An 11,905-nucleotide genomic window follows, 5' to 3' on the forward strand; every position below is an offset into this window, starting at 1 on the left:
TACATCTGGCAAGTCTGTGACAGAAACAGTAACTCGCCCTACACACGCACACCCGTGCCCCTGCCTTCCCCCTCTCAGCTGCGCGGGCCCCCACAACCCCTGGCGTGTCTTGGCAGCGCCCTCCCCGGCTCCCCGGGGCGCGCGAGCGCACCTGCTTTCTCAATAAGACAGAGCATCCCTTTATCTTAAGACTTGGGAGGGGGCCGCGGAGGCGGGGCGCAGCTGCCCGCTGCTGGAGAGGTGAAAGAGGTGTCTTCGCCCCACATCCCACCCCCGCCGAGTAGTGTCGCTCGGGGGCCAAAGTGCTCTAGAGACGCCCGAGGGTGCAGCTCTCTTTGTCCTCCCCAGCTGTGCTCCCAGCCCGCTGACCCCGAGCGCTCTGAGAAAGTGGGAGTGGGGAGCCCGAAAGCTATAAAATAAATAGGGGCAAGGAAAAAGGAAGACCATCCCGAGCTGGTGTGTGCGGATCTCCCCACCCACCCTCTCCTCCTTAGGCTTCCTCCCTCCGGTGTGTCCCTGGGGTCCCGGCAGGGGAGGGTTTATGCAAAGGCGCGGTGTTGGCAGAGGCGGCCTGGGGAGCGCCTTAGGATCGCAAGCCGGAGGACACAGGCGCAAGGAGAAGGCTTGCCGGCTCTCCTCCATCTCTCCTCCATCTCTCCTCCCCTCCCCGGCTTTTGTGTCGCTGTCTCTGAGCTGCTAGGAGGGTGCGCTGGAGGAGGGGGGCTGGGGTGAGAGGCACCCCCTTCACGCGCGCGCGCGCGCACACACGTTGTCGGCGCACGCACACACGCGCGGGCACACACTCACAGACACGCACGCACACACATACACACGCACAAAGCTCGCTCGCCTCGAGCGCACTAACGTGGCCGTTTTCTTTGTGTGGAGCCATCGAGGGGGGTTGGGGCCCGGTCTGGTCCGGGGGAGATGGCGCAGCCCATCCTGGGCCATGGGAACCTGCAGCCCGCCTCGGCCGCTGGCCTGGCCTCCCTGGAGCTGGACTCGTCGCTGGACCAGTACGTGCAGATTCGCATCTTCAAAATCATAGTGATCGGGGACTCCAACGTGGGCAAGACCTGCTTGACCTTCCGCTTCTGCGGGGGTACCTTCCCGGACAAGACTGAAGCCACCATCGGCGTTGACTTCAGGGAGAAGACGGTGGAAATCGAGGGCGAGAAGATCAAGGTGATTCAGACGGTCAGGTCCAGAAAGGGAGGGATCTGGGAGGGGGTCTTGCCAGAGGTATCGCTCTCGTGGTTGTAAATATCCAGCGTGTGGTTGTGTCGCCGCTTGCTGAGCCTAAGACCCTCCGCAAGTCCTCATCCCTTTTCGCCTCTCTCAGTGGCCCAGTTCCCACCTCACCCCCCCCCCTTTTTTTTTGAGGGCTGGAGGGAGTGGTTGCATTCATGCCCTTTGCCCTTGCCTGACAGCTCCTGCCAGGAAAAGGTTCAAACCAATCCTGGACCCTGAGCCGGGAGCAGCGGCACCTGTGGGCAGAGGGAGGTATGAGGGATCTCCGTCCTGGTCTGTGGAATGGATCCCAAAGCACTTCACATATCTTGAGGTCTCTTCTACCTCCTGAGTGCCAATAGGTTGCACAAATCTGCTTTGGCTAAGCCCTCAGGCCTTGGCAGTGGGCAGGCCGCGGTGGGGTGGGGGTGGGGGACGGAAATCCATAAAGAATGAAAAGTACTGTATTTTAAATTAAAATTTATAGTTGAGATTAGGGCTGGTTTGGAATAGGAGTGGTGTGCAGTGGTTCTGGCACAAAGCCATGAGCCCTTTGAAAGAAATTGACACAGGGTTACCTGCCCGCACTTCATAACAGATAAAACTAGTTCTTTTGGAAGAGCACCCCTCAAATGATAGCTTCTTTATTTGTCTGGGGTACCTAATGCCTGTTACCCATTCTGTTGGTATTGTCTTCAGTGGGCCTTTGTAAAGATGCAGAGTGACTTATGTGACTTAGGCTCAGGAAAGTGTCTTGGTGCTCCCCTCTCATTAGTTTGTCAATAAGTACAGATATTCTTGTCTGACCATTTGTGCTCACTTTCAGATCGGAAAAGGTAGAAACTCAAGAGGACAGGAATATTTCAATGTGCAGAAGATGGAGGGAGGGAGGACATGGCAAGGGCAGCTTCATGTGTCAGGGGAGCAGAGGGGACAGGGTTATGAGCAGAAAAGACACCTCGAAAGGCACTGGGCACTAAAGACCAACTCCTCTAGAGCCACAGCTGGCCTTTTCTCAAGCCTATGGTCAGACACTGTCAGGTGAAGTTAACCCTCCCTTTCCATTGGGCAAACAGCCCAAATGACCACAGGACCTCTCTTCTGAATGATGTAGAGAGAAGGGCTGAGTAACTGGGGAGGGTGATGAAATGCTCTAAACCGTACAAGATTCCTGACTCCTTCGTTATTAAAATGAACAGGTTTTAAAATGGCTTCAGAGACTGGTCCAAGGCACTTGATGTCAGGAAGATAGGCAGCTCAGTACTGATAAGGGAGTGCTCTTGAGAACAACTGACCCCAGGATCAGGAAAATAGGGTACTGTTTTGAAATAGTGATCTTTTTTGCCCCTCTCATTTTGCCAGGTGGTGGGATGGGGGTGGGGGATGGGGGTAGGGGGATTTCTACATTTCCTTTTAAAAGTCAAAGTAGGTATCTGTCTCCATCCTTCCCTAGGGCTCTTATGTCAATGTCTGTTTGGCTAGGACTTCTTTAATGTAAGGTTGTAAGACTCTGGAATTTCTAAAACATGCCTCTTAACATCTAAAATAGAAATATACTTATGGGTGTGTTCTTAAACCCTCAAAACCTTTTGAATTTAATGCTATCGCTTGTTTAACATCATGTCACATTGAGCCAAAGAGTCGTTTACATTTAAGAGAGGGGTAAAGAAGTCCACTTGAAATTTAGATGAAGGAAAAAGGAAGTGTTTGGGAGTCTAGGAAAGGAGAAGACGGGGAGAGGAGAGGAGGAAGCCAGAAAGTGGAAGGTGAAAACGAGTGGAAGAGGGTCACTGCCCAATGGCCTTGGGGGAGATTTTGCAAAGATTCCTTCCCTTCTAACATCCAGTACTTAGTCAAACTGGATTTTACAGTGTCCGCCAAAGATTCCGGACCTTTTCCCAGAGGGCAGAGCCTGTGACAGTGTGACTCACAAGAGATGGAGCCCAGCACAGCACCACGTGCAGATAAGTGCTTAATACAGGCTTTTTTGGGAAGATGATATTTTCAAGAGGACGAAACCTTGTGACACTGCTCATGGACAAGCCCTCTGAGTACAGATTCTGAAGAGGCTCAGGGTAGGGTGTGGGAGCAGCGGGATGGGGACCCTGCCTCCAGCAAGGCTGCTGCAAGCCCAGGGCCCAAGCTGGCAGGTGAGACCGGAGTGTCTTTGGGGAGATGGCAGAGCGCAGCAGCTAGCAGAGACACTCCAGGGGAGACAGTTTTGCCCCAGACTCTGGCTGGCCTGAAGTGTCTCAAGGAACAGGTGCCAAACCCATGCTAGGAGGTGACTGTCAAAGGCTTCTCTTTTGGGGAGAGAGAGAAAAGTCCCCAAACTGAGGCAGCCCTAGACCACAGGTTCAGCAGGAGAAGGCTGTCACGCTCTAAAATGGCAGTGCTGGGACTTCCCTGGTGGTCCAGTGGTTAAAACTTTGCACTCGCAATGGAGGCGGGGCCAGGTTCAGTCCCTGGTGGGGGAACTAAGATCCTGCATGGCAGAAGGCATGGCCAAAAAACAAACAAACAAGCTACAACACCAGACAAAATGCCAGTGCCATCTGTAGGGCCTTAAAGCCCCATTTGGTGTCGGCAATCTATGTGTCTGCCACCCCCTCACGACATTTATAATCCAGTATTTCCTGATTCACAAGAACATCAAGAAAAGCCTACAGCGAGTCAGCAATAATCATAATAACAACAACAGCAACTTCTATTTATTGAAGAAACAAAGAGCCCAGGCTAGACACTTTCCATGCACTATCTTGTTTGATCTTCTCAGCAGCCCTGTGAAATTAGGACTATTATTACTGTTCTTGTTTTATGGATAAGGAGACCAAAGTTAGAGAGATGAAATAACTTGCCCCAAGGCACGTGGATCTGAGCTTCCGTCTTTGACCCTGGAGCCCCAGCACTGCGCCATCTCACTGTCCTGCCTTCCCTGTGATAGGGCCAGCTTTCAACCTCAATTCAGAGCCCACGCATTTTGTCACTGCTCTCTCCTCCAGTCGGGCAATATCTGGCTGGGAGGGATTGTGCGCAGGGGGAGGTGGCATGCCAGGCAGCCAGCCTCATGGGATCCCGGGGGCCCAGGGTTTCAGCCCCTGGACCCATGAGCCTTCAAGAACGCCCCCTTCAGCTGCACTGCAGGCATTGTGCTGAGTACCTAGGTTTTCCTTTCTGCCCCTTGACTGTCTTACCTTGAGTGTAAGAATCAGAGAATGTTCAGAGATGGACGAGACCTCAGAGCATCTCTAATCCAACTTCCTTGTTTTACAGAGAGGAAACTCAGGCTGAGAGAGGGAAAGTGACTTACCCAAGATCACCCAGGGCCCGGCCTACAGCTCAGGTCTCCTAATTCCCTTGTTGGTGCTCTTACCACATACTGTGCTGCCTGGCTTGGAAAAGTCCGTAAATCCCCACACTGGGCCAGCCCCGTGGTCCATCCAACCCACAAAGTTACCTGGGACAGGGATACGGTGAGACATCATAGGGGAAAATTGACAGGCCTTCTTGACATCAGCCTAGGAAGGATGGAGGCCTCCCCCAGCCCCCAAGGGAAGGGTGGAACTTCCTTGAATGAACATTGAGTGTCTGTCGTCTTACAGGTTTAGCTAACACATATGGCACCTGTCTCAGTCTAAAAGCATTGGAAAATGCCAAATAGGACTGGGTGTTTGGGGGTGGGGAGGTAGTAGAAGGGAGGCTCAGTTCTAATTTTTGAGCCCCTCTTTGTAGATTTTTATGGAAGCATCTTCTCCTGTGCAGTTGGGTTCCTCCTACACGCCAGGCACACCCTCTGCCCTAGCCTCTGGACCAGGCATTCTGTGGTCAGCCGTGGCTGAGGGCAGGTGCCGCTCAAGACTGTGGATTTCTCTTCCCCCGAACTCACTTGGAAAAACACCCTCGTGTGTGTTACATTACCGAGTGGATGGAGGGTGAACTAAGTGTTCCCTCAGAAGCTGCCTGCAGTCAGAATGACATCATGTCTTCCTTAGGGCTTCTGAGCTTCTATCTTCTGCCAGTTAGCTTAATGGTTAATTAGCCATCAGTTTGGTCGTTTTTCTGTCTCCATTGCTGCCTCTCTTGCTGTGTGTGAGTTTCTTTGTCTCTCCGTCTGCCTTTGCTATTCTCTGTGTCAGCCTGGCATGTGAAGCTGGGTGTATCTTAGACGCAGATGGGATGGTCCAGCTCGCTGAAGAAAGACTTGTCTTAAACTTTCCCCGTGACCCCCTCGGGCATCCTCCAAAGATTACAGATGTACTTTCTCCCTTTCTCCATTTCTACCCTCCCCCACCGGCCTCCAACAGAAGGATATTCATATCTCATACCTCATGTGTAGAAAGATACCAGATATCTTCTCTAGGGAAAAGAAATACCTGAGTCACCTAAGAGCACATGCAGGGGGTGAAGGATTTGCTCAGGCAGCCGTAGCCCCAGGAAAATGGTTTACAAGGCTAGAGGTACCTTTGGCAGCTCCCCTGTGCCCCTCGATGCTCCTCCAGTGTCCCCATCACTTTGGGCCCGACCCCAGCCACCAGGGCATGTTGCTCGCCTTCCTCTTTCTTCCCCCTCCCCACTGATTGCCTTTGCCTTGGCTCTAGCTCATCATCAAGAAGCCAAGCTAAAAAAAAAAAGAAGAAAAAGCAGCCAAGCTGTCTCATCTTGCTTTCCAAGATGAGAACCAATGGATTAAAGGAGCAATGCTACTAGGACAGGGCTTATGGGGCCCCTGAGACAATGGCAACAACTAGTATTTGCAGAACACTTTGTATTGTGCAAAAGATCTTTCTCGCATGTTATTTCCTTTGCCTAGTCATTGACTTAGTTAGTGAGAGGAGGGGCTGGAACCCACGTCTCCCAATTCCATATCCACTGCTGCATTGCCAAGGGCACCCACTCAATGAGCTGTCTGGCCAGACTTGGTGGTGGCGGTTTCGGGCCAGGGATGAAGGGGGACTGTATTGGGCACTGTGTCGTGTACTTATGAGGATGCTAATCCTCACAGCATCCCTACAGGACTGCTGTGTTTATCCTTAGTCTCCAGAGGAGGACGGTGAAGATAAAGTAACTTGCCTGAGGACACCTAACTAGTAGGACGTGATTGGGCTGGGATTTGCACCCTCGTTGGTTTGACTCCACTAAACCCCACTGGTCCTTGGAGAGAAAAAAAGGAGCCTGGGGGCATGTGTGTGGTTTAGGGGCAGGCACCAGTGCTGGCCACCGTGTGGATGCTGTGCCCATGGCGGGAGGGGGGCACTGGGTGAGGGAACGCCAGCTGCCGAAGGGGGAGGAGCTGCTTTCACTGTCCAGCAGAGGCCGGGGGTTTATGAGGGTGCCGAGAAGGACTGGGACACCAAACCCCGAAACAAAATGAGGTCATTCCTGTTCCAGAGAGCCTGACTGTCGTGCTCCCGCTTTGTGATGGCTCTTGAAGCCACAGCACTGGTTCTTGTGATTTTCTGCTCTGAGCAGTCTGCTTCCTGGCTCCCCTCTCACCACAGAAAGGGGTTGGAATTTCAAGCCCCCAAATCAAAGGTTCAAGTCTCCACAGGCTTGGGTGGCGTGCATCATTCTGAAGCCCTACCTTAGAAAAGCCAAACAGCCAACCTACTCAGCCCCAAACACCTCACACACTCCCACCCGTGTTCCTGCTAGTGGCAGGTATTTTTAGAGTCCTGAGCTCATGGTGTTAAAGCATCTGCCACACGCCTGAGGGCTGGTAGGGATTCAGCCTTATTCAGAGGCAAGAGTTACGACTACCGACTACCAGAGGGTAGGTGTGGGGAAACCTGGAGCCAAGTGATAAGGATATTCTCTGGCGATTCTTGCCCTCTTTCCACTGACCTCCATTCCTCTCTTGGCCTGCTCTCCTCTTTCTCCCTGCTCAGAGCACCAGAGAGGTGGAAGAAATGAGAATCCCTTCTGTCTCTGCTTGCTGAAGCAAATCAGCCTTTGAGGACTTACGTTTTTCTGGGTAACCAAAGTCGAATGTTGTCTCTGAAATCCTTGGCAGATACATAGGATGTCAGATGGATGGTAGTTTTGGTGATTCAGGCCAATACTGCTTTTTGATCATGACGACAGTATTAATGGCAAGCATGATGATGAGGGACCTGATGCAGAAAAAGACTGCTTACAGTCTATCTGGAGGGGTGCCAAGAACACTGATGAAACGACTAGAGAACAAGTATGCGTGTGTGCTCAGTCACTTCAGTCATGTCCGACTCTTTGTGACCCCATAGATTGTACCCTGCCAGGCTCCTCTGTCCATGGAATCCTCCAGGCAAGACTACTGGAATGGGTTGCCACTTCCTTCTCCAGGCGATCTTCCCGACCCAGGGACTGAACCCAACCAAGTCTCCTGCATTCTTTACCACTGAGGTGGATTCTTTGTCACTGAGCCACCTGGGAAAGCCAAAGAACAAATAAATATATTCTAAATGGTGTGGTAGAGACTCAAAGTATAATAAACATTCCTAAGGAAAGAGAACTGAAAAATTGGAGAAGGTTTTAGGAAGAAGGTGGAATATGAGCTGAGCCTGGAAGAATGGGTGGGATTTGGATAGAGCAATTTGGGGGTAACCACTGATATAGGGGAAGGTGGACTAGTAGGACCAGAGGTACAGAGGACAGAATGAACCAGGTGGAGCTGAGTACCTGGAAACTAGGTTGGGTGGGGTCGAATTGTGGCAGACAGAAATGTTTCTATTTTGATGCCATATGCAGTAGAGGGCTGTTGGAATTGGCTGAAGAGGAGGATGACACGCTGATACAAGCAGGGATTTAGGAAGGCTGATTTGAAAGCAGCATGCAAGAGCCACTGGGGTGAAGGCATCTAGAATCCAAAAGCCTTTTCTGTAGTCCAGAAGTGAGGAGAGGAGAATCTGACCAAAATACATGGAAATCTGAATGGAAGAAGGTGATGACTTGAAGATCGTGCCAAAGGAGCATGGCACCCATCTCCATAAAGGAGATGAAGGAAAGCCTGGATGATGAAAATAGATGCTCAGAATGATGACTCTAGTGCCCTATAAGATGTTTACCCAGCAAAAAGATTTAATTATATTTACTAGATTTTACTTACTGACTGCTAATTCCAAATAAAGGCTATACTTCATTTTAAGAACCATAGTAGTCAATTAGTGACTATAACCACATTCTCTTTCATAACTTTGAATTGTACAAGGCCTTGGGACAGCTGTTCTCAGCATGATTTCCCTTGTCCAAGACTTTGGATATATAAAGGAAACTAGATTGGGCTGAATGTGTGTAGACTCCGGAGCATCCCCTGGGAACTGTATCTTTATGTATGTTGCTAATTGGCCTTTATCCCAAAAGCTAAGATGCAGAAGAAAATTCCAATGAGCTAATTTACCTTTTACCTAAGAAAGAAGTGAATTTAAAATAAATTGAGCCACAAAGTGAGATTTTAACACTGACTTTATTTTCTTTAAAAAGTCATACAAAAAAATTTAAACCCCCAAAGTGATATATACTTACAGTAGAAAATTTGGAAAATACAAAAAAGGAAATAAATATCACCTAAAATCCCACTATTCATAAATAACCATTAATATTCTAGTTTTGTACACTTCTGATCTTTTCTATGCATATGTCTATGTTTAATTTTTTCAAAAAATATTGGGACCATAGTTTACAAAATATTTTGTATCCTCCTTTTTAAGCTTGCATCTTGTGAGCATTTTTACACCATTTTTTCTTTTTTGGCCATGCTGTGCAGCTTGTGGGATCTTAGTTCCCTGACCAGGAATCAAACCTGGGGGCTTGGCAGTGAAAGTGCACAGTCCTAACCACTGGACTGCCAGGGAATTCCCACACGACTTATTCTTTGAAAAGAGTATTTTAATGGCTGCATAATAGCCCATTGTGTAGATGGGCTTTCCTTGTGGCTCAGCTGGTGAAGAGCCCACCTATATAGATACACACGTGCATTTTAGCTGTTTATCTCCTAGTGAACATTTAGGTTGTTTCCTGTTTTTTAAAAATTGATTAAGATCTTTGTACAGAATTTTGACCACATCTCTCTCTCTCTCTTTTTGCTTCCCCCTCTAGTTTTATTGAGATGTAATTGATGTACATCACTATATAAGGTTAAGGTATACAGCATAATAGTTTTAGTTACATATGTTGTGAAATGATTACCACAGTAACTTTAGTGAACACCCATCATCTCATGCATATACAAGAAAAAGAGAAAGCAAAAAAAGAGAAAGTTTTTCCTTGTGATGAGAATTTTCAGGTTTATTCTCTTAACAACTTTCATATATATCATACATCAGTGGTAACTATGGGCATCATGCTGTATATTATATCACAACTACTTATTTACATTATCTGCTATTTCGCTATTTCTTTTGTATAGATTTCTGGATGGGATTCTAGGCTCTAAGAATTTTGTACATTTTTAAGCTTTTGATAATATTGCCAAATTGCCCTCCAGGAAAGTTGACCAATTTATACTCTAGGTTTTCAACTAAAAACCTTAAGATTTTCAACTCAAAATCTTAAGAGAGACTTAATAAACGCTGGAAGAAACTTCTCTCTCTACTTTGAAAAAGACCATTCTGCCAATTTGTCAAAGAACCACTTCCTGTGTCAGGGCTTGTCACCTCATTTTTTTTTTTTTTAATTTTTATTTTTTTATTAGTTGGAGGCTAACTACCTCACAACACTTCAGTGGGTCTTGTCACACATTGACATGAATCAGCCATAGATCTACACGCATTCCCCATCCCAATCCCCCCTCCCACCCCCCTCTCCACCCGATTCCTCTGGGTCTTCCCAGTGCACCAGGCCCGAGCCCTTGTCTCATGCATCCCACCTGGGCTGGTGATCTGTTTCACCATAGATAGTATACATGCTGTTCTTTTGAAATATCCCACCCTCACATTCTCCCACAGAGTTCAAAAGTCTGTTCTGTATTTCTGTGTCTCTTTTTCTGTTTTGCATATAGGGTTATCGTTACGATCTTTCTAAATTCCATATATATGTTGTCACCTCATTTTTATAATGCCACAGAACCATGTTTTCTCCTATCTTGATTTTATGTTTCCTTTTCTGACTCCAAATATCGATCGTTTGTGTCTTCCAGGTTCAGGTGTGGGACACAGCGGGCCAAGAACGCTTCCGCAAGAGCATGGTGGAGCACTATTACCGCAATGTGCATGCTGTGGTCTTTGTCTACGACGTCACGAAGATGACATCCTTCACCAACCTCAAAATGTGGATCCAAGAATGCAATGGGCATGCTGTGCCCCCACTAGTCCCCAAAGTGCTTGTGGGCAACAAGTGTGACTTGAGGGAACAGATCCAGGTGCCCTCCAACTTAGCCCTGAAATTTGCTGATGCCCACAACATGCTCTTATTTGAGACGTCGGCCAAGGACCCCAAAGAGAGCCAGAATGTGGAGTCAATTTTCATGTGCCTGGCTTGCCGATTGAAGGCTCAGAAATCCCTGCTCTATCGTGATGCTGAGAGGCAGCAGGGAAAGGTGCAGAAACTGGAGTTCCCACAGGAAGCTAACAGTAAAACTTCCTGTCCCTGTTGAAGCCAAATGGTGTAAATACAAGAGCAATTATCACTGGAGGGTTTTTTTCTTTCCCTTTTTTCCGTGCCTGCGTAACACTGACACCTGCTTGTTTCCACACAAATTGATATTAAAATAAAATTTGTATAGATTATCACATGCCTTCATGTCTTGCTTTCTTCCAAGAAGACATTTCTGACTGTGATGAGCAGAAGAGGCAGCTCACCCTACTAGATAGGCACCCTTTCTATCAGTCTTCTATGCCGACTGAAATGCTCATCCTTTGAGTCACTTCTTCAGGACTAATTCATTCTCTCATATGGTGTCATCAGTGGGCAGAAGCACCCAGAGGGGGTGGAATACAGGCCAGGTATGTGGTTCTTGAAAACCAATGCAAGGGGAGGGATAGAGAAGTTCTAAAAGGAGACGTTGACTCATCATTAGTTCCTAGGTTCCCTGGATGTTGAAATTAGGCTACTCTTCTTTTATTTCCCCAAATTTAAAAATACAAAGTGTAAGTTACCCAACAGGCCCAGTTCTTCCCCATGCCCTTAGCTCCTGTTCCCCATCTTTCACCGAGCAGCCCCGGGTACCAAAAGTATTTCTTTACCCTTGCCCTTTCTTGAAGAGGGCAGGGTTCACATTAGCATTGATCTATGATGCCCCCAGCTCTTTGCTGGGTGCTCTGGAAGAAATACAGCAGGATGATCCATCCTCTACGTTAAAGGACACTCTGATCTAGTTGGGAGAACAAGGTACATGCTGAAACTACCTGGGAACAAAAATTAGTCCACAGTATTACCAGGTATAAGACTGTGCTATGGAAATTGAGAGCATTATGTATACAACATCATGGAAGGGTCACCAAAAAAAATCACTGAACTTATTTTGGTTGTTGAAGAAAGTGTAATGTTTGGTTTGGTAAAGAAGAGGGGAGTGGGCAGAGGTAGGGAGGCAGGAATGAGCCTGTGGCTTGAACAGGAGGGCAGCTAGGAGTCTGGCCTACTGACAACCGAGCAGCTCTCATGGGGAGCCAAGATTGGAGAGGGCGCATGCCCCAGGCTGGGCAGTTTATTGCTTTTTGAGTCAATGGGAACTTTTGGTCTCTCTCCGGCAGAAGTCCTATAGGTA

The 11,905-nt window shown here is 48.3% G+C and overlaps 1 protein-coding gene across 1 annotated transcript; it reads left to right on the top strand.

The window, feature by feature from the left end:
* Window positions 1-271: 271 nt before the first annotated feature.
* On the top strand, window positions 272-10,928 carry RAB33A (RAB33A, member RAS oncogene family). The gene is made up of 2 exons (XM_043896022.1): window positions 272-1,185; window positions 10,340-10,928. The coding sequence occupies exons 1-2, from the start codon at window positions 928-930 to the stop codon at window positions 10,793-10,795; spliced, it is 714 nt and encodes a 237-aa protein (XP_043751957.1). The 5' UTR covers window positions 272-927; the 3' UTR covers window positions 10,796-10,928.
* Window positions 10,929-11,905: the final 977 nt, after the last annotated feature.

The sequence above is a fragment of the Cervus elaphus genome, chromosome X (genome assembly GCF_910594005.1).
Source record: "Cervus elaphus chromosome X, mCerEla1.1, whole genome shotgun sequence".
NCBI lineage: Eukaryota > Metazoa > Chordata > Mammalia > Artiodactyla > Cervidae > Cervus > Cervus elaphus.

Bases quoted from the DNA above. Each gene is read 5' to 3' on its own strand.
- RAB33A (XM_043896022.1), top strand. From the start codon at position 928: ATGGCGCAGCCCATCCTGGGCCATGGGAACCTGCAGCCCGCCTCGGCC. The intron at 1,186-10,339 runs GTGATTCAGACG...TGTGTCTTCCAG, and splicing joins TCGAGGGCGAGAAGATCAAG to GTTCAGGTGTGGGACACAGC.